General features: G+C 39.2%; 1 protein-coding gene across 1 annotated transcript; it reads left to right on the top strand.

Moving 5' to 3' along the window:
* Nucleotides 1-22677, top strand: LOC124172334. Its single transcript, XM_046551777.1, has 5 exons — nt 1-168; nt 261-329; nt 411-569; nt 21729-21781; nt 22396-22677. Exons 1-5 carry the CDS (start codon nt 111-113, stop codon nt 22642-22644), a joined length of 588 nt encoding a protein of 195 aa, XP_046407733.1. The 5' UTR covers nt 1-110; the 3' UTR covers nt 22645-22677.
* Nucleotides 22678-23121: the final 444 nt, after the last annotated feature.

Raw genomic sequence — 23121 nt, forward strand, 5'->3', positions numbered from 1 at the left:
CTGCCGAGACCATTGGTAGGTTACGAAAAAAATTGAGTTCTGCGAAAGTAGATTTGCTCAAGAAGAATGCGGAAATTGAGCAACTGAAGCAGAAGAATCTAGAGTCCTTGATGCTGATCAAGGCTCTAACCAGGGAAAACTTGGAGTTGAGAAATGTTAGATATTTAGGTAGGTATTAAATTTATTTGCTACTACTCATGATATTGAATTATATTTATTTGTTAGTTATGTGGAGCTCATAAAAATTTTGTTTCCCCCAGGAGAAAGTGATGAGCAAAATCCCCAAAGGAATGCAAGAAAAGACCTGAGCAAGGTCTGGGGAGAAGGTGGTATGTATGATCTTTTTGCTTGGAATTACTTATATGAGGCCTTGATGGGTTTTTCAATTGTTGTTCACACCATTCCGCCAGATTTGAACTGCAACCCTAGTAAAGGAAAGGAACCAGGAGAGACAGCAGCTGCTGGCATTGTGGACTCTCCTACTCGATCACAAGGGGAGCCACTGCTGGCTTCAAGTGCTTCTGCAGAACCCCCGGAGAAAGTAGCAGCGGTTGCTGCTGAGCCACATGGTATCTCAGGGAAAAATTTTTGCTTTGCAACTGCTTTGGAACCCTATTGAAACTGCTTTGGAACACCAAAATCTGCATTGGAACTGCTGTGAAACTCATTTTCACTCATTTGTACCAAAAATTAGAAATATGAAGACGTTTGTAACTCATTTGTGATCCCCTTTGGAAGTCCTTTGTACAGAGTGTGTTCGTTTGGAACTACTTTTGAACGATTCGGCAGGATTTCCAGACGTCATCATTCGTATTGTAACTGCTGTGTACGGAGAAATGTCATTTGGAACTCCCTTTGAACGAGATGACAGGATTTCCCTGCGTCATCATTCGTATTGTAACTGTTGTGTACTAAGAAGATTCATGTATAACGGCTTTCCATACGTTTGTAATTCTTTGTGAACAAATCCATGCGATTTATATACGTCATCATTTGTTTTGGAACTGTCTTCTACGCGCCAACATACCATGGCCAGGTTCAGTCTGATACGTTTGGTCGAGAAAACGAAAATTCTTTAATGTATGCAATAAAAATGCATTAGTGGTTTAATAAGAAATAATCGCAAGTCAGTTAATAGAAACGGAACTCCCAAATAATCACTCGAATTAGTTTAAAAATTATTCTATTTTCCTTGTGGTTTAAATCGTATCTTTGGGTCCGATTTGAAATGCGACAAGATTATCTTCACTACGTACCGAGAATTTTGGTTGCGTATAATAAAGGTATTCAATAACAAATTCATAGCGCTCGCGTTTTTTTGCGTTTCCAAGTATATTATTATCGTAAAAATTCAATGTCTATACTTTCAAAGTATAATTCCCCAGACGGCACAGGAAGTTTTCGTACCTAAATACGAGGGTGGACAATCAAGATACAAAAATCGCGCTTAGGAAGTTACTTAGAAGGTTTTGTTTCTTTATTTCCTTTAATGACGAAAAAAGATGCAAGAGGACTGGCAAATTCATATGCATCGATAAAATTGTATCTCATCGATAAAACTGTATTCGGTCTGGGACTATTTTCTTTCGCGGGTGGTGCCATCTGGTGCCATCGTGCCCTATCCTCCTAGAAAGATCACATGCCTTCACAAGCTAGCACAAGCCGTTGGAGATCGCGTCGTTTACGTCACGTCTCACTACATTTCAGGGATTTTTGTGGTTAAGTTAGTGAAGAATAGAGTGTCTGGTAATGGTGAAGTTTCCCTTATTCTTTAATTTCATTCACTGGGCTTCAGAAACGTGTTTGTGAGATATTTTTGTTAGAAATGCCTTTCGTGTGTGTATTGTCGGGATGTAATGGAAACTCCGGGACATATGGTTCTAGTTTTTAGCTCTCCAAAAGATCCTGAGTTGAAGAAGAAGTGCATTTGGGCGATAAGAAGAAAACATTTCACCCCTACGAAAAACTGTGAGGTATGTACTCTTTCTCGCTGTAATTATTTGGATGTAATTTTAAGTCAGAAGTGGCTTCGGGATGTTGATGCATCAACATCCCGAACTATTCAGTACTAAAAATGGTGATTCAAAATATTGTAGCAGCAATTCTTTTGAAAATTCTTGCATTTTAGTTGTCTTTTTTGTATTAATTCATTCGGTAAACGTGTGGTTAAAGGAGAAACTAGGAATAAGCTGCCAAGTTTATAGGATCGAATATTGCTTCTTAGCTTGCCCTATGGTGTATTACACGTCGGCTTTCATCATTTCAAATTATCTTATGCTATAGTTTAAAACAATAAAAATATCAGGCATACAAATATTTACTATATTTACGAGCCTAGTAATTTGATTTCTCATGCAGAAATACCAAAAATTGGAAATGATTTGACCTAATAAGTTACATGGTATTTTATTATTTATTAATTTTAGGTGTGTGAGCTTCACATTGCACCATTGTGATATCAGAAAGTAATCTGTGGCCTTGGACGAGAAGACGAGGAGAAAATTCTTGCTGAATGGAAGGTGCCCAGATTGGAGGAAGGTACCATTGCTTCACTGTTACCTGTCGCCAAGAAGACAGACATTGTGGCAGAAGTGACATATTTGTGGATGTGGATTTGATTTGTGCAAGTTGGTGCAGTGATAGTGGACGTTCATCGGAGAAAGTATTGACGATAGTTTGTATGTATCGACCAGTCCTCTTTTAAATAATTTTCTATTCGAAAGAGAATAAGAGTAATTGTTTCGCTAAATTAGATGTGGGATAGAAGAGAAAATTGGAAATATTATTGTGGTTGACAATAGAAAATACATAATATATGTATTGTATTTCTGTGGGTTTTTTCTTTCCTGCCTCTTTAAAATTTCTTGCGGTGGTGACTTCATGCAAAGTAAGTACATATAAAATCGGAGGTGTGATCTAAGAGATAACACAGAAATCTAAGAGAAATGTCTCACTTTGTCACGACTAGCTGAAAGTCTCTGGAGAAATAAATCAATCAGCTTGAAGAGTTTCACCAATGCAAACCACTCTTCTTGCTTTAAATTAAAGGTCTTTTTAATAACCAAATGAGTCTTCCCAAAGTAATTCGCATAAGCCAAACAGGAAGTTAAAAAATGCTTTTCTCCTTTGTAAAAGAACAAATCCACATCCTTTTCACAGTTCAAGATGTTTGCCCACTCGCTTTGTGAAACAATTACACTTTTTTTTCCAACTTGATTAAATTGCACAACTGATTCAAAGTCTCTACCAGGATCGTAACCAATACACACACTCTTTGTCTTTGTTTTGTTCAAATAATACACAGTTTGAAGAAGTAAATTGTCCGATTGTCCAATAGAAGGAATAAAATTTCCAGCAGGTTTCTTTCTCTTCACCGGAGGAGACTGATGGTCTGCATCCACCGATGACTGCATGACGACTGGCGTATGGTGACGTAACCGTCCTTATTTAGAGGTTGATGTAGGAGGAGGGGTGGGGGAACAGTCATCCGGGCAAGGATCAACTTCGGTTTTGAGACGGTTATACTGGAACCACTGGGCGAGAGAATGTGCATCTCTCAATGCGCAAGTGCTGTTGCGCAATTTGTGACATGGATTGAGGCAGGAAAAGGCAAGAAAGGAACATTTTTCGGGAGGGGGACAGTTTAACTCTTTTTCGAGAGAGATGAAAGTGCGTCCCGTCAGATCGGTCAGGAACTCACACTCTGCTTCGCTGAATGCGTAGAGAGCGGTTGCACCCTCAGTCATAGCTTCCAGGGTAGTTGAAAGTTCGGTGTGTGAAATGAATCCTTCGTTGAAGGATGTCTCATCTCGTTGTAAGGGGTCTGGGAAACGTAGCTTCTTTCCTCCAGCGATGAGCTTCCCATGTTTCTTGAAACTGCCCCAAAATAAACGATTTGAATCCACGTCGACGACTGCAAGCTCCGTCACCCCGCCTTGGCTATAAGTCACAGATACCACGATCTGCATTCTGCGGCTGTTTCTTCTCAAATAATCACCTCCTCTTCCTGCTCATCGTATTTATTCGGGAACAGCACCGCTGAGCTCTGGGATGACATTTGGCCCGCCGAACCCGCTTGAAGGTCTGATGAAACAGCTTCAGGGCTCGGCAATCGTTGAGATGAGGGATGGTGTGATGAAAGTGTGCGAGGAATTTGTGTAGTGTTTGACCTAATGATTTACTAGCGGTAAAGAGACAGCAGTATTCACCGCAAATATCCGAACGAAAGCTTTGAATTTGAACGCGATTGCGAGTAACTGAGAATGACTTTAAAAAATTACTTATATTTGAAACAAAAGGAGGTAAGCCGTAGGAATCAAAATACTCTGCATAATTATTATGTAAATAGACTGCAACCCAGTGTGAACCCGGTAATTTAGATGGATCTAAATTTATTATGTAAACTCCATTTCGTGGTGATTTTGGTAACCTATCGGATGCGTAAACTCCGCGAAATATATTGAGTGGTCTTAGTAACCTGTTAATTTGAATTCCATCCATGACTAAAAGTTTGTGATAATGTTTCTGTTTTTATCAATTTCCACTGTTGCATCATACTCTGAGAAAAGTAAACACGTAACCGTTCTCGATAATTCGTTTTCAAATCTCGCCTCTATTCTCACCACACCTCTATCACCTAAACTTATATAATCCTCATTACCCGAATCATCGGGTGTTAGATCGAAGACTAACATAAAATAACCGTGTCCAAACATGTCATAAGTGATTTGATTACCCCGATTGTAATGCTTTATCCCACTTCCTGAGAATATTGTGTCATACGCTCGCGCCCAATACTTTTTACTTGAAAAATTGCATTGTAATCCCTCGGACGGAATTTGCACACCGTTCACAAAGAGTGAAAAATTCTCGAGCGAATAGTGAGAGAGAGCAAATGGATTCTTATTCAAACTTCCCGCATATGCTTCATTATCCACCATTGTAAAAATAATTACATTAGGTATTCGACCCACGATCGCATTGTCAAGGCTTAAAGTTCGTCCACCAGAAGGAACAGTAAAGGTTTTCAACTCGGTACGCTTGTAGTGATATTTGGCATTGTTGTTTTCCAGGATTTTATTATGTGCAACTAAAATGGATGGGTTAATATCGAAATGTTGAACGTATAAAGTTGCGTCTAAAATTTTCAATAGTCCATCATCATTCCCTCCCATAAGATGGAAAGCATGATTAGAGAGCAATAGTCTTATACCGATGTCTACTCGATCCATCATTAATTGTATCTGATTAAAAACATCTACGTGCAGTTTACCATACAACTCAACCTCTGCACTGTTCTTAAACCAACCCTTACGCCTTGTATAACCAGAATTTGAAGTATCTGTCAAGTTAATATCCTCTCCCGTGTCCAACTCCCACCCCACATTTCGTAAATGTGTTTTGCTCGCATCTGTTCCATAATTTAACACATTTTCCAGGTAGCTTCTGTAATGGTAATTATCCTCTGATGGTGTGACCAACGTCCCATTGAAATAAACGTTACACTGCTCGAACAGAGAGTGCAGAATATTGTTCACTACTCCCGGTTGATTGGTAGCGGATTCATTGTAATCAGTCCCGTCTTTTTTGCAAAGTTTCACTTTAAGTCTAAGATATATACTATTCAAATCCTTATACGCATCCCCAGAGTCTTTGATCAGGAATTCTATAACCGATCGATTATCTAGCGAAGATATGGGTTTGTAGGACACGAGTCTTTTTGCCAAGATGTTAGTTTGCACCGGCGGATTGGGCTGAAATAAATCCAACGAAGTCAGCATATGCTCTGCCATTATCGCGAAAAAATATCTCCTCCAACAACCTTCTTTCCTCTTCGACTTCTCATCGACTGTCGCTTTTTTCTTACGCAGCTATGTTTTATTTTGTTTAACCTTGGACGTTTCGCGATCCTCAACCCACCCCCAGACATGCCTTTTATCTTTTCCTCGGCCTTGCGTTTCAAGTTCTGACCTGCCTCGTTTATTCTACTGCGCAGTATCTCCTTAACCGGTTTTGTTCCAAGGTCTCCAAGAGCTGCTGCCCCAGCGCTCGCGGCCTCCTTACCAACAGTCTTAAGCCCGCTAAATAGCAAAGGTTTGGCAAATCGCCACAATCCCGCGAGGAAACTCCCGATACCTCGTCCCTTTTGCACCCTATAAGAAGCTCTATACAAGGATCCAATCTCTCCTCCCACCTGTTTTGAATAATAACTATAATATCGATCCATCACCGGCGCCATCTCGTCGTAAAATGATGTACTAACGTGAATCAATTCTTTTTTATAAAGTGTAGCACAACTATCGAGCTTTGCTCCCCACTATGAAAAGAAATTGCTTCACCGAGTTTATCAGCAAAAAGAATTTCAACACTCTCGATATTGTTTTTCTCGACGGGGTAGTAATAAATCGGATTGAAAGTTTGATATTCACCAATTTTGACATTTATGATGCGGATGCATCGACTCAAAGTGTCACCCACCAACTGCGGTTTTATTATATCTGTGTAAACGTAAACATTTTTTGAGGAGGTTGCAATGCTTCTTTTTCCTCTTTTTCCTTTGTCTTCTTTAGTGTTAATCTCTACCCTGGCATCATCGATGATTTCAGCTAACTCATCATCTGTCAACGTTGAATCTTTAAATGATAATCTAATAAGAACAGCCGATAATAATGATAGGTCATTTTTTATCTTTTCCTTGCCTTTTCCACTAAAGCCTGACAAAGTTCTATTGAATAAGTTAGCAAACGAATCATACGTTCCCGGAGACAACGAGTATTTTACTCCGCTCGCAAAAATTTGCGCAGACCGTGGTAATATGCGTTCATCAACTCCAACCTGGTTAATCCTTACACTCAGTTTATCAATATAACGCATTACTTCATTTGAAATATACGTTTGTTTTTGTGTACTGGAGGTAATATATGGTTTTGCAAATGCCGCCGCAATACTGTCATAAGTACCAATGGGAATTGTAAAGTATGAATCATCTAAAAGTTTCACATTTATAACTTCTTTATCCCCTCGAACTAATCCCTCTTCAGTCCGGGTCCTATTATCCTTAGGAGGCAATTCGTCTGCTACGCGAGGCGCTGGAGTAAAGTTTTCGATAACAGCTGGTGTGTCTTCGGAAACTTTTTTTACCTCAATAGAAGGAATCGAAATCTCAGCTAGACCGACATACCACTCGTTATTTTCTAAATCGATGCGATGACTCAACTTTGTACGATAATGAGCGATTGTATTTCTTGGGAAAAAATCCCTCGAGCTATCGCTGGGTAGTGTAAGATAAAATTCGTTCATATTTTACGCACGGAAGAAGCTGAAATCCACGAGTTAAAAGACGGTGGGTATCCGTCCCACTTGATAAAATACTCTAAATTAGGACCACTCCCCCGACGTCTCAATATTTTCTCGATCCTGTACTCCGTGTCAGGAGACACGTTAACTTTGACTAATTCTTCCGCATAGAAACTACCCTTTATATCCTCCCCGTTCAAATCATTCAATTTATAGGTTGGTATTAGTTTCATTCGATCAATGTTTGTAACTTGAAATATTTCCTTGGTATAATTTGGTGTGTATCCTTTGGTGAATGGAATCCTCTCTTTACTAATCCTCACATAATCACCTTTATTAAATTTTGCATCCGTCTTCTTTAAGCTTTTTCTCCGACTAGCAATGATAAATGCATTTTTAGCATTCACTTGAGAGGGAGCGATCCTAATGCTAGAATGCGTACTATGGTTATAAGAACTGATGAGTTTTGGAAGCACATCGATATATTTGTAAGTTGCGTATTTTGTAAAATATTTATACATTTTTGTCTTGAGAGTTCGATTAAAGCGTTCCACGAGGCTAGCTTTAATATCTGGATTATTTGTAGTGTAAAACTTTACACCTTGATTCGAGAGAAAACTTTTAAACTTGCTATTAACAAATTCCCCTCCCTTATCGCTCTGAATTTTCAATGGTTTGCGCTCGCGAAATATGACCTTAAATGCTTCTATAATTTCCTCTGGTCTTTTTGACTTGAGAGGACTAGCCCACGCATAACGGGAAAATATGTCTATTACGGTTAAAATGTAACAGAACCCGTTGTTGTATTTTTTCAAACTTCTCAAATCATTTAAATCACATTGCCAACACTCATCTATATAGTTTACTTCGTAACGGTTTCTAACAAACTTTTTTCTCACCGGCTTGTGACGCGTGTACGCTTCTTGAGATTCCAACCACTCGCGAATTGTTTTTATAGGGATTCCAGTCGCTTTATTTAATTTTTTATCTGTGGAAAAACCAGCAGGATGTGCGGGATTGTTGTACACGCTAGCTATTACGTCGTGTCCCACTCTGCCCCGAACATTTTTGGTACCCTTTTTCGCTTGCTTCGCCTTGGAATTGGTCTCGGAGATGTCCATCGCTCCTTTGGAGATGTTCTTTGCTCCCTTGGAGGTGTGCTTGGCTCTCTTGGAGTTGCTATTATCCGCTTCATTTTTCTCGGTGGAGAATCGCTTTCGATTTGTTCCTTTATTCGTGCCCATGTCGAATCCAACTCTGAATTTGTCCTCCTAATTTCGTCTAACCGCCTTCTCATTGCATCGCTACCCTCATATAGCCGTGTTGGTGGTGAGTGTTTCACTATCGGAACGTGTACGGGAGATTTAAAGTCTGACACTGAGTCGAGATATTTATCGAGTATTCTTTTATACAAATGCCACTTGTCAATATCCTTGAGCCCTTTACTCGCTAACACAAGTTTCATTTCCTTATCCAATTTACTCAACCTAGCCTTTGCATGACTTCGATCAAAGACTTCGGGACTCACTACGAGCATTTTCTGCAAACTCATTTTCCCAGCAGGCTACCGATCACACCGCTTAAAATCGAACCCAGTAGTAATGGCAAAAAGCCACCTTTTTGTACGAGAAGCGCTCGTTTTCTTTTTACACTCGTCCTCCGTTCAGCCAACTTTCTCAGTGTGTTACGATGCTTGGATAATTTTCGTTTCAATCGCCTATCGATCTTATGATTTCCGTTTAGAGTATTGAGGCAACAATCGCAAATTGTTTTAATCAACTCCTCGTCCGAGCTATTCAATATGGCAGTACGTAATTTAGGCTTTGCAGATTTTAGGACGTGGAGCAAGTGTTTATTGTTCTTCAACCTTTTCATCGCGTTGGGGCATGTAAATGACAGTGGCCCCTGGTCTTGGGGAAAAATTTTGGTTCTAAAGCGGAATCTCTCGTCCGTGTCCTGACCAAGATCTAGAACCAAATAACCGAATGGTTCTTGCGTAACCTGTTTATATACCCTCTCCAATTCCCCCGATTTTTCCGGATAGACCTGCCTAGCTAAATGACCAAATTGTAACTTATCTCTGGGATTTTTGAACGCTACAATATACTTTGAATTCAATGATATGTTTCTCGATTGCTGGCTTTGATAGAAAATATTCTGCGTGATCAAAAACACCGAAATGTTAAAATGATGGCTACCTCTGGTGAATAATCTACACACATCTTTGCTGTAGGCTCCCTCACTCATTAAATCATCTATAACGTACAAAGTAGGAACACCGCCAAATTCTTCGAAAGGAGGTATTTCGGAGTAAAATTCAACTGGTATTCGTATGTTAGGCTCACTTCCTGGGGCACAGCACCAAACCACTTGCTCTATCGGACTATCTATCATATAATCCAATTTTTCCAAAAACCGCGTGACAAATGTGGTTTTTCCACAACCTGACGGACCCGCGCAGATGCATGTGAAAGGATGTTTCCAGGCTAACGTCATGATTAACACTGAAATTATGATTACGATGAAACTAGTTTTTATCAATTTCAATCATTACCAAATGCCTGATCATGTGTACGTTTCCGTGGAATTTTGTAATGTCCCCAAGCAAGCGTATTCATTCCATCCTCGCAAATATATCGTTTATCATCGGATGCATTTAGTGTCACCTTATTTATTTTAACAGTGTATAACTCGTGCATTTTGCTACGGATTACGTTCATCTTTCGAAATTGCGTCGAGTTCTCTCTTAAACAATTAATATAATCACCAAATTCTAGGCATTTTTCCTTCACAGATTTCGTTATCCCCTTTGCCTTCTTTTTTTCTTTACCCGATTCCATCTTGAATGAGTACAATTTGCTTCTTAATCCAACGAAAGCCGTCATAATGAGACCATCGCATTCGTCTTTGAACTTTCCAATGACCTTCTTGTTTTTTTCAGAATAACACGGATGTTCTTTTGGATAATTCGAGGTGTCGAATGCATCTAGGTATTCTAGCATATCTCTGTATACATCATCCGTTCTAATCTCATAAATGAAGCTGTCAGTGTCTGTGTAGGCGAGTGACAATTTATTTTGGTACTTGGGCAGCATGGTACGGTAATGAAAGTCGTACATTAGAGTTTTGCTGAGATCGAGAACGCAGAAACCAATGTATATTGGCTTAACCATTTTGATGGTGGCTTTCCGCATGTGAACGGCTACTAAAGACTCGTTGAAAATTGTCCTATCCAAAAATGTCGATTTATTGATTAATTTTTGAAGTCTTTTTTCGCTTGTCACTAATTGCATATTCATCCGTTTCCTTACATTCTCCATTGTCTTGCCAAATACGGCGTTATTCATGAGCTTGTAAAAGTCCTTCTCAAACTCATTTTTAGCAACTTTTCGACGATCTGTATTTAGGTCAATATAGGTCTTTAACCACGAAGACTGTTTGAACTCGATAACTCTGTGCACTTTTTTGAGTATGATGCCTAATTCTAATGCCTGTTTCAGGTTCATGTAATGAATTACATATTTACTTTTATTTTCGAGGGTGGTCAAAAGTTTTTCATGTTTACCGTTAGGTGGTGTCTTGTTTTCCGGGCAAAGAGGGAAATCTGAATGCGTATCGTGCAGCCGATGTGGGTACTCAAGATCCACTTCGAGAATAAATCCATTTTCACTGTCATCGGGAACATTTTTCACGCTAAAATCGTCAATTTCCTCCTGTTTTAACCACCGAAATTCACCGTTAGGAAGGGGTCTGGAGAGTGCCCATCCGTAGAGATTATTCGCGTCAAGATAGGTTAAAAATATTGAATCTTTACCTGGGTCATAACCTGACATGTACTTATTGTTCGATTCACAGTATCTTTTACAACACTGTGAAATTCCACCACGGATACCGTTCTCAATCATGAGTATCATATCGTAATCAGTCAAAAGCTCTAGCTCTATTTCGGTATATTTTAGCATTGCATCAAATGTTAAACCTGGTGCCGTGTAATACCACGCCGGGTCTAACTTGTAGGCTCCGTAGCACACGTCGCGAAAGTTCTCAAAAACATCGGCGAGAAGAGTGACGTCACTTTTCAAATAAACATCACTGTAATCACCGAGTGTTTCACATCCAAACGAAGACCATACGTTCAAAGCGTGACCATAATCTTCATCTGACACATGCTCGTCGTTCAACCTGTTGTAAAATTTATCCTTGTCCGGGAGCAAGGTTTCATCGAGCTTATTCAACGAATCAGTATAATCATAGGGATAAACCCCCTTTCGTGTAACTAGTCGCGTCTTGTTACCAAAAATTTCTGAGGTATTTTTAAATTCAGTCAGGTTCGAGACTAGAGAAGCAAGAGAAGCGGGCATAAATCGAAAGGTATCTACAAAACGAATTTTGAAATTATCCTCTATAGACTTGGAAAAAGTGATATATTTTTCTTCAGAATTTGGAATAATGAATATTTCCCTCTCATCATAGTCTAGCTCTCGTACAATGAAATGACCATCATACGCGGACAGGTTATGAATAAAAATTGGAAGAAATTGAGGCATCTTATACTGAACATTGCAAAACGAATGAGCTGGACCTCGATACTGTCCCGTCAGGTGATCGTGATCCCTAACCCTATCCTCGTTCAACTCTTTCCCACAAATGTGGCACGTCGATGCGTTTTGGAAAGCGCTCTCTTTTTCCTCTGTGAGTGGTGTTATAGGAATAGTATTTTTGTACAACTTGAAAACCTTCTGGGCTTCATCTTTTATACTTTCAATAAAAACACGTGCTGCATTAGGCCCTCGATACAATACTGGCTCCTCGCATCCGTTTGGAGTCATCATGATATAACAAAAGCTGAATGGCTCATGCTTCTGTATGATGTTAGTGAACGAAGTATTAGAACACGGTTCGCATGTGTTTACATTTTTCAGTAGACATTCAAAATCGGCATATATCACGTAAGGTACACGGAAAGTGCGATTAATGTTGGTAAATTTTAATAATTTATTGTCCTCGTCTGGTAGCACTATTTTACTTGGAGTTCCCGTTCCTCTGCATAAGTCTTTGTGAGATTCGAGATTTTCTACGTCATGGTAATAAGTTAGACACCGTTTGCAAATAAAAATTCTAGTTTTATGTCTCGTAATTTGGGATCGCACGAGTCTTTCAAAATTCTTTATCCAGCAATAGTGAGCAGTGGTTTCGTTGGTAATGTAGAGGAGGTCGCGATGATCCTCAAGCTCATAATCTACAATTTTTATAGGATACACATTGTTTTTATCATCTAGTCCAAACACATTAATTGAAATGTTATTTGTACGTTCAAATTTAGGGATATCCTTCAGATCAACCGGGTAATCGACACATTCCCAATGGTAACTTTCATGAAATATATTAGTATTATACTTTGAAACTCTCTGGGGGTCTTTAGCGATATTTTTTGCCCATATCGCATACTTGAAACAAAACTGGTCTTCATTTTCCACGTTTATAACTGCTTTGGTATTTTTTATCTTTCGTGGCAAATCTATATACGTTGAACCTCGAAGGGGGGTGTACTTGTTAATACGGAGCTCTAAACCTACAACTTCACCCAAAGTCCATCCTGACCCTTTTGCTTGAAACTCGGACTTTTCTTTTAAAAGTTTGGAAAATTTCTCGCCCACAATCTCATTTAACTGATCAACAAGTAGGACTCGTTGATTACTAGTCTTAAATGAGGTATCTAGCTCCTCGTGTTCTCCTTTTCGAAATTTGCAAATCAATACAAGGTTGAACTTTATACTTCTGTTCGTCCTTATTTGCTCTCTAATTTTCTCAATCAATAGATTTTTTATTCCATCGAGAAAAGTTACAACGTCCCGAGCATCCCCCTCGGGAGTTATCCAAAAGGTTTTTAGCCTGGATCTAATTGCCGATTCGATTTCATTGAACCCTCTCCCTATTTGCTCGTTAATTTTCATCCGGTGTGCGTTAGTATTCTCATGAGGCATAGCCTCATCAAGGCTATAGAAGATTTCGCAGTAAGAGCAAAATTTTCTACCATTTGCTTTATCTAATGCATCTTTCATTTCATGATATGTTTCCATGTCATCAATGCTTTCGTTTTCAAAAGCTACTTTTCTGTAAATGCACGCTAAAGCCTGTTCAAGTTCTTCTTTAGTTCTATATGTATTGTTTTTAAAGTTAAAAATGATGTCTGTAATGGATGTCATGATTAATGTGAGAAATCTGAAAAAATAGAGAAAAGTTTATCTCATTCTTCGTCTTGGATCAATTGTAGGATCATAAAAACGTTCGATTCTAACCTCGTAACGCGTACCATCTACTTAAAATCTCAATTTAAATAAAATGTTAGTTTATTCTGCGATGATAACTTCCTCAAGCTGTTATTTTATGTCGGGAACTTGGAATATGACTAAAAAGTTGGACTTACCCAGATGTAGATACGATGATGTTGTCTTCGTAGAGAGCAGATGACGTTGTCTGAGGAGTAGTCACCAAGAGGAAGTTCTCGGATCAAATGACGAGATTGCAATGAAAGTTTCCGTCTTCGATCGGTATTTTTAATAGAATATCTTCTCCTCCTACTCTTCAGCGGATGGCTGCCAAGTGGGTTGAGAAGACTGTATGATGTCAGCTACAGAGGTATTCCAACTAAGTGGAAAAAAAACCGAGGTCAATCCTCACGGATAGATGACAAAGTTATGCATTTCCTTACACCTAAATAAGGTAAGGAATGCGCAAAGCTGCTACTGAATGACGCCAGCAGTGTGGCACATACCTAGCTAAATTATCCTCGGGTGGATAGCAAAGTCGTTCCCTATTTCCTTTCACCCCAAATAGGGTAAGAAATCCACAAATAAGGGAGTTAGACCACCGCAGGAATTATCTCCTGAGTAAAGGGGTCACATCCTTGGAGTGAGGTGATTTCTTTTGCATACAAAAGATCAGTGGACACTTACTCATCAACATTCAAATTTAAACTATGGTCCTATTTGTTCAAATAAGGGAGTTATAGACGGTCGTAGGAATTATCTCCCGAGTATAGGGGCCACGCCCTTGGAGTGAGGTGATTTCTTTTACATACAAAAGATCAGTGGACACTTACTCATCAACATTCAAATTTAAACTATGGTCCTATTCGTTCAATTAAGGGAGTTATAGACGGTCGTAGGAATTATCTCCCGAGTATAGGGGCCACGCCCTTGGAGTGAGGTGATTTCTTTTACATACAAAAGATCAGTGGACACTTACTCATCAACATTCAAATTTAAACTATGGTCCTATTCGTTCAATTAAGGGAGTTATACACCATCGCAGGAATTATCTCCAGAGTATAGGGGTCACGCCCTTGGAGTGAGATGAATTCTTTTACATACAAAAGATGAGTTGTCACTTACTCATCAACATTTAAATTTAAACTATGGTCCTATTTGTTCAAATAAGGGAGTTATAGACCATCGCAGGAATTATCTCCAGAGTATAGGGGCCACACCCTTGGAGTGAGATGATTTCTTTTACACACAAAAGATGAGTTGTCACTTACTCATCAACATTCAAATTTAAACTATGGTCCTATTTGCTCCAATAAGGGAGTTATAGACGGTCGTAGGAATTATCTCCCGAGTATAGGGGCCACGCCCTTGGAGTGAGGTGATTTCTTTTACATACAAAAGATCAGTGGACACTTACTCATCAACATTCAAATTTAAACTATGGTCCTATTTGTTCAATTAAGGGAGTTATAGATGGTCGTAGGAATTATTTCCCGAGTATAGGGGCCACGCCCTTGGAGTGAGGTGATTTCTTTTACACGCAAAAGATGCGTGGTCACCTACTCATCAACATTCAAATTTAAACTATGGTCGTATTTGTTCAAATAAGGGAGTTATAGACAATCGCAGGAAGTATCTCCAGAGTGTAGGGGCCACGCCCTTGGAGTGAGGTGATTTTTTTTACACACAAAAGATGAGTGGTCACTTACTCATCAACATTCAAATTTAAACTATGGTCTTATTCGTTCAAATAAGGGAGTTATTAAAGATTTTCTTACAAAGATACCTGCTACTAACCTATATTCTCCTAATACCATCATTCATATATTGGCCCACCGAATCTAAACTATTTGCTCTATCAAAATTTTTCAAACGGAATTATTCCTTTACTCATCTCCCCGAATTTTAGAGGAGAAAACGAGATTACTAGGACCAGGATTTCTACCATACCCTTAGTATCCTAGGATACTTAAAAAATTTCATCCTGTTTTTTGACCGGGAGTCGAAGGGGGGTATTGAGCATAACACGCTCATGAATTTTCTCGGTTCTAAAAGCAATAGAAAAAATAGGAAAAATCCGAAAAACTCAGTTTTACGGATCATATTTACCTTAAAGCGGCAAACTCCTTCGGCGTCCGGGTCTCTGATGATTCTTCCGGAATTCAATCAGAATTCATAAAGAATTCCTACAGAATTCACTTCTAGAAGACCTGCTCGATGATTCAGTTGGACCGATGGAATCAGACTAGTTCTGAGACCGCTGGTGATTCTCTCAGAGTCTTCACGGCCTTATATACTGCTTAGAAGGTACCGTGGAAGGGGCAAATCTAGGCGTAACCTACCCATCCCACTTGGATCGCTTGGAAACGACTTTCACTTATAGCCTTGTCTCCTAGGCGTAACCTACCCATCCCACTTAGATCGCTTGGAAACGCCTTTCACTTATAGCCTTGCCTCATACCATAGACAATATGTGCAGTTTTTGAGGAGGGTTCTGAAAATGAGTATTTATCGCTGTGGTGACGAATTTTTGGAAATGCTAAAGTATTCTAGATTGAATTTGATGATGATAGGAATTTGAATGGTGATCATAGCGTAAATATTAACAAAGTTATTGCGATTTTTAATAATCAACAATTGTTTATAAGACAAGATACTATTTATCTTCATAACTATGACTTGTATCGAAAAAGTGTTAGAGATATTTTTTACTGATAATTACTTGCTCTTTCACTTAAGAGCATTTATTTTCAAAAATGTTCAATAACAAAGAAGTTAGAGGTGTAATTTCGGTTATTTCCGATGCCGAGACGGGGAAATACGATTCACGTTGCAACCGCACGTGTTTAGACCTTGGTAACTGCCAATGGGAACATATCCAACTCGAGTGGGAGAAGCTATGGGCTCGGCACGTGTCTGGAATTCACTGGGAGCGAAAGGGAACGTTGTGACGTCATGCGCCAGACTCCCCAAATTCCCACTACTCAGAGTGTGTTCGTTTGGAACTACTTTTGAACGATTCGGCAGGATTTCCAGACGTCATCATTCGTATTGTAACTGCTGTGTACGGAGAAATGTCATTTGGAACTCCCTTTGAACGAGATGACAGGATTTCCCTGCGTCATCATTCGTATTGTAACTGTTGTGTACTAAGAAGATTCATGTATAACGGCTTTCCATACGTTTGTAATTCTTTGTGAACAAATCCATGCGATTTATATACGTCATCATTTGTTTTGGAACTGTCTTCTACGCGCCAACATACCATGGCCAGGTTCAGTCTGATACGTTTGGTCGAGAAAACGAAAATTCTTTAATGTATGCAATAAAAATGCATTAGTGGTTTAATAAGAAATAATCGCAAGTCAGTTAATAGAAACGGAACTCCCAAATAATCACTCGAATTAGTTTAAAAATTATTCTATTTTCCTTGTGGTTTAAATCGTATCTTTGGGTCCGATTTGAAATGCGACAAGATTATCTTCACTACGTACCGAGAATTTTGGTTGCGTATAATAAAGGTATTCAATAACAAATTCATAGCGCTCGCGTTTTTTTGCGTTTCCAAGTATATTATTATCGTAAAAATTCAATGTCTATACTTTCAAAGTATAATTCCCCAGACGGCACAGGAAGTTTTCGTACCTAAATACGAGGGTGGACAATCAAGATACAAAAATCGCGCTTAGGAAGTTACTTAGAAGGTTTTGTTTCTTTATTTCCTTTAATGACGAAAAAAGATGCAAGAGGACTGGCAAATTCATATGCATCGATAAAATTGTATCTCATCGATAAAACTGTATTCGGTCTGGGACTATTTTCTTTCGCGGGTGGTGCCATCTGGTGCCATCGTGCCCTATCCTCCTAGAAAGATCACATGCCTTCACAAGCTAGCACAAGCCGTTGGAGATCGCGTCGTTTACGTCACGTCTCACTACATTTCAGGGATTTTTGTGGTTAAGTTAGTGAAGAATAGAGTGTCTGGTAATGGTGAAGTTTCCCTTATTCTTTAATTTCATTCACTGGGCTTCAGAAACGTGTTTGTGAGATATTTTTGTTAGAAATGCCTTTCGTGTGTGTATTGTCGGGATGTAATGGAAACTCCGGGACATACAGGGTGTGTCCTGAAAGTAGTAGGACTGATTTTTTCCCACACACGCGGACGGTCGGACGGGAGTTTTCTGGGTTGCAGGTGTTGGAAGGGACTCTAACAAAGCGCTACGAACGCGCGGCAGTCGGCTCTGAGCTTTTGCGGAGTGTGAATCGTATTTATTCCACACCTCTGTCAAGTGACCTCGTCACGGTGCGTCATGGAACGTTTAGTGGAGCAGAGTTACGCAGTGAAATTCTGCGATAAACTCGAGAAAAGCGGCAAGGAGACCCATGAACTCATCAAGGCAGCTTACGGGGATAGTGCCATGAGCAGATCAACCGCTCAACGTTTGAATACGACCCAGAAACGAAGCGGCAAAGTGCAGAATGGCACACAGCGACATCGCCGAAACCCAAAAAAGCTCGCATGTCCAAATCGAAGAAAAAATCCATGCTCATGTGCTTCTTCGATTCGAAAGGTGTCATCCACAGTGAGTTTGTGCCACCAGGGCAAACCGTTAATGCAGCTTTTTACGTGCAAGTACTGGAAAGACTGCGAAAACGCATCTTCGGCGTCCGACCAGCCATCGCCGCTTCGTGGATCCTTCATCATGACAATGCGCCGGCCCACACTGCGTTCATTGTCGTTGACTACCTGGCGAAACACGGCGTGGCATCCCACCCTACAGCCCGGATATCGTCCCCCCGGACTTCTTTCTCTTCCCCAAGCTCAAGACCCCCTGAAAGGGCGTCACCACGGGTTGGTGGAAGCTCTCCAAAAGGCCGTGACGCGTGCTGTAAAGGACATCCCGGAGTCAGCCTTCCAGAAAGCGTATGCTGCGTGGAAAACTCGCTGGCAGCGTTGTGTCGATGCCCAAGGGTGCTTCTTTGAAGATTTTTGAAGCGATGTACCTAAATGAGAAATACATTTTTTGTTCTCGACTCAGTCCTACTACTTTCAGGACACACCCTGTATGGTTCTAGTTTTTAGCTCTCCAAAAGATCCTGAGTTGAAGAAGAAGTGCATTTGGGCGATAAGAAGAAAACATTTCACCCCTACGAAAAACTGTGAGGTATGTACTCTTTCTCGCTGTAATTATTTGGATGTAATTTTAAGTCAGAAGTGGCTTCGGGATGTTGATGCATCAACATCCCGAACTATTCAGTACTAAAAATGGTGATTCAAAATATTGTAGCAGCAATTCTTTTGAAAATTCTTGCATTTTAGTTGTCTTTTTTGTATTAATTCATTCGGTAAACGTGTGGTTAAAGGAGAAACTAGGAATAAGCTGCCAAGTTTATAGGATCGAATATTGCTTCTTAGCTTGCCCTATGGTGTATTACACGTCGGCTTTCATCATTTCAAATTATCTTATGCTATAGTTTAAAACAATAAAAATATCAGGCATACAAATATTTACTATATTTACGAGCCTAGTAATTTGATTTCTCATGCAGAAATACCAAAAATTGGAAATGATTTGACCTAATAAGTTACATGGTATTTTATTATTTATTAATTTTAGGTGTGTGAGCTTCACATTGCACCATTGTGATATCAGAAAGTAATCTGTGGCCTTGGACGAGAAGACGAGGAGAAAATTCTTGCTGAATGGAAGGTGCCCAGATTGGAGGAAGGTACCATTGCTTCACTGTTACCTGTCGCCAAGAAGACAGACATTGTGGCAGAAGTGACATATTTGTGGATGTGGATTTGATTTGTGCAAGTTGGTGCAGTGATAGTGGACGTTCATCGGAGAAAGTATTGACGATAGTTTGTATGTATCGACCAGTCCTCTTTTAAATAATTTTCTATTCGAAAGAGAATAAGAGTAATTGTTTCGCTAAATTAGATGTGGGATAGAAGAGAAAATTGGAAATATTATTGTGGTTGACAATAGAAAATACATAATATATGTATTGTATTTCTGTGGGTTTTTTCTTTCCTGCCTCTTTAAAATTTCTTGCGGTGGTGACTTCATGCAAAGTAAGTACATATAAAATCGGAGGTGTGATCTAAGAGATAACATGTTTTATTTTACAAGTGTTTATGCTGGTGATTTGGCAGGACTTTCATATTTTTAATAGGTTGATACATTTACTGCAGTTACCTAGGGACTTTTACTCATACCAAATAATTTTTCAAATACTTTAGCGCCTGATATGGGTAAGTTTTAGTAGCTGAGACTGAACTATACGTTAATTTTTGCTTGCATTTTGATGAATTCGATCATACTAATAGCAGATGTGTCAGTAATCCTGTTTCATCGGCAATTTTTATTTAAAAATCTTATTTCGTCAGGCTTTAGGGTAAGCTTTTTAATGCTCGTGGGCTATGTGATGTCTTATTTTGTGTCAAAATTAATAAGAATTTACTCTCATTACCATCTCAAGGTTTCCAAGTAAGTACGAGCCACTTAACAATGCTGGATGCTGGTGGTGCGTGAATTAGCCGTGAGAATCTCATTTTTCGCAGAGTTATTTAAGTGGCCGAGTAAGTTTTGTAAGTTCTCAATGGGTAAATAATACTATATCATGAATTCTAATTACCATGAAAAACTCACAACCGACAAAAACTTTGTCGGTCGTGAGTCTTTCATGGTAATTAGAATTCATGATATGGTGTTATTTACCTATTGAGAACTTACAATTCATTCGTATCAAGGTTCTCGCTACGGTCGGTAGTTATCGATTGTGTTGCGTTCGATACATTTTTCGATCGTGCGAGTTACGATATAACTAATTTCGACCTAATCGATTGAGATTAGCCTGAGTGCCGTGTTCCTGCGCGCTATGTATCCAATCGTACGTGCTTAGTAGCGGACATTCACATGCTGCGTACGCGCTTCGTCGACAGGCCGCGAATGGTATGTATCCATTGACGAAAAGCGACGGAGCGGCACAGTATCCCCTTAGTCAATGGGTACTATGTACATACGAATTAGATACGGAGGGTTCTGTGCCGTCTGGGTCGCAATTATAAATATTGCTATTTTTACGGCATATTTGCAACCTTTTCTTTCATTGCTTTAGTTCTTTGATATTACCGGAAAAGTAGTATTTTGCATAGATTAATATACATAAAACCATAGAGTAAGTATATAATATGCTTACTCTATGATAAAACATACCGATGTATTGTCTTCGCGATCCCTTGGAAATGGTTTATGTCCATATTTGGATCCGTATTTAAGGGCTGAATTTTTTCGCCATGAATCCCTCCTTCGAAAATATATTTCAATGTCGAGGTTGACAAGTTCGATTACCCGGAAAGGCCTTTTTTCGCATTTCCCATTGCATTTTCAGATATTTAACATGACGGTTTTCAAGAAAAAATATCCAGAAACGAAGGCATTTCACTCAAAAATGGACACTGAATGATCCACACCAACCACGTAAGATCGGAATTAAGCTCTCGATAAGGACTTTCTTGACCACCAAAGTGACTTACCCCTCACTCCGCAATATGAACACATAAAACTTGTGTTCAGCTTGTCGAGCTTGAAGGTCTTTCGTTTACGACTAATGCTTTGCAAAGCATTGGAGCTATAGTGAAATGGCGGCACTGCCGCACTTCAATTCGTAATATTCAACTTGCCTAATTATCCGAAACAGACTAAAATAAACTTCAAGAAATTTGAGTACGCCATCTTGAACTGCTACAAAGCAGGTGGCATGGTGTACAAATGAGTTCCAAATGGGTGTCCAAGTGGTACAAATCAGTTTCATAACGGATGAACGAGTGGTACAAACGAGTTCCAAATTTAAATCCAAATGAGTCCCATAGCAGTTTCCAATGGAAATCCAAGGCAGTTCAAAATATGTTACAAATGAGTTGATGACATGGTAGGATGCTATGACGTCATGAACTGCTGTGTACCGTGTTTCAATTCCACAGTAGTTCAAAAGCACATACAAATCAGTGGTACAAAGCAGAAAGATGACAGTTCCAAATGACTTACACAGCAGAAATTTTTCCCTGAGATGTTAGTGTGTGCAATGAATATGCGTAATGATATCATATAATACCTATGTTAGTATGCAGTACGGTAATGTTAATTCATTTTCCAGGCACTAATGATGTGCAACAGTGGCCTCCATTCCTGCAGGAAAATGATGGCATGGTAAGTAAAATTCAGTGCTCTTTTATTGGTGAAATAAGTGGCAGCTATTTTCTTTTTTGCATCGTTTAAATACCATGGAGTGTTCTTATCCCTCGAGGGGAGCCTGGATACAAGATTTTGCCAGTTATCTTTACTCGCCACTGAAGTTGTGTGTTTACTTAAGTTAGCATTGGAGAGGTGACTTCAGAGCAAGTGCTTGACATGCATTCACTCAGCGCAAACAATGATATGGAATATTTAACCCTTACTTTTCCACTTCAAGTTTTCTTAGTCAGTTACAGGTGTGTGCTTTGTGCAATTGCAATGAAAACCTTGATAAAGTTTTGATTATTTTGTAATAAGGAATAGTGCATAATTTGAATAATAATGCATGATTATGGAATTTGAATGGGAGGTGGACTATATTATGGAGATGCTGGTATTCAAAAAAATTATTTTCTTTAGTTAAAAGCTATCGCCATCTAACAATGAAACTTCAAATTATTCAAGGAAAAGTTGCACTCTGTAGATTTGAATATTTAAGTCTATTCCTAAAATTGACTCCATGTACCATCACTTTTAAACTTTACGCTGACTGGCAATTAACATACTGATGGTGTTGCAATTTTATTTAGATCCATGTTGGTTATGGTGTATGGATCACATGTAAGGCCTGGGGAGTTTGCAAGGCTAGACCGGTGCTTAGCAAGAAAGGTGAAGATCCAGAGATAAAATACTGTAAGAACGTGTGCTATGCTGTCGTCGGTGACAAGATAATGGAAAGGAGCATAACTGGCAACACAGCTCCAAAATTCAAGGGCATCAATGAGCCGAAGCAGCAGTTGACTCCTGAAAAATACAAGGCTATATATGGTAAGTCATGATTTAAAAATTTTTAAACTTCAAACAAATTGGTCTTCTCTTACTGTAAAAATGTCAAATTTTTACCTGCTGGACATATCACTGTAGATGTTTTTTAATTTGACCATAGTGTTATTCTTTTGTGGTAGTACTTATTTCCTAATGACTTCTTTCATAGAATTGAGGAGACAGGGGAGGAAGGGGGGCATTACTCTTGGTAGAGGCATAGTTTGCACTTGCCCCCAATTTTTAGGGCAAGTGTAAATGCTGGCAAAGATTCATGTTCTTTGTTCCAGAGAGGATACCATTGAAATATGCGTGCAAAATAGTCACTTGATAGACCATGTATTTCGTAACCAGAATATAGAATGTTACTAAAATTGATGTCAATTCAATGCTATTGAAATGTCAACTATTTATGTTAGGGGTTCCACTTACCCCCATATTCCTTACGCAGTTAATGGGCAAATGTAAATATTTATAAAAAAATAACCTGTTTG

Source organism: Ischnura elegans (assembly GCF_921293095.1).
Source record: "Ischnura elegans chromosome 13 unlocalized genomic scaffold, ioIscEleg1.1 SUPER_13_unloc_1, whole genome shotgun sequence".
Classification (NCBI taxonomy): domain Eukaryota; kingdom Metazoa; phylum Arthropoda; class Insecta; order Odonata; family Coenagrionidae; genus Ischnura; species Ischnura elegans.

Bases quoted from the DNA above. Each gene is read 5' to 3' on its own strand.
- LOC124172334 (XM_046551777.1), top strand. From the start codon at position 111: ATGCTGATCAAGGCTCTAACCAGGGAAAACTTGGAGTTGAGAAATGTT. The intron at 169-260 runs GTAGGTATTAAA...TGTTTCCCCCAG, and splicing joins GAGAAATGTTAGATATTTAG to GAGAAAGTGATGAGCAAAAT. The intron at 330-410 runs GTATGTATGATC...CCATTCCGCCAG, and splicing joins CAAGGTCTGGGGAGAAGGTG to ATTTGAACTGCAACCCTAGT.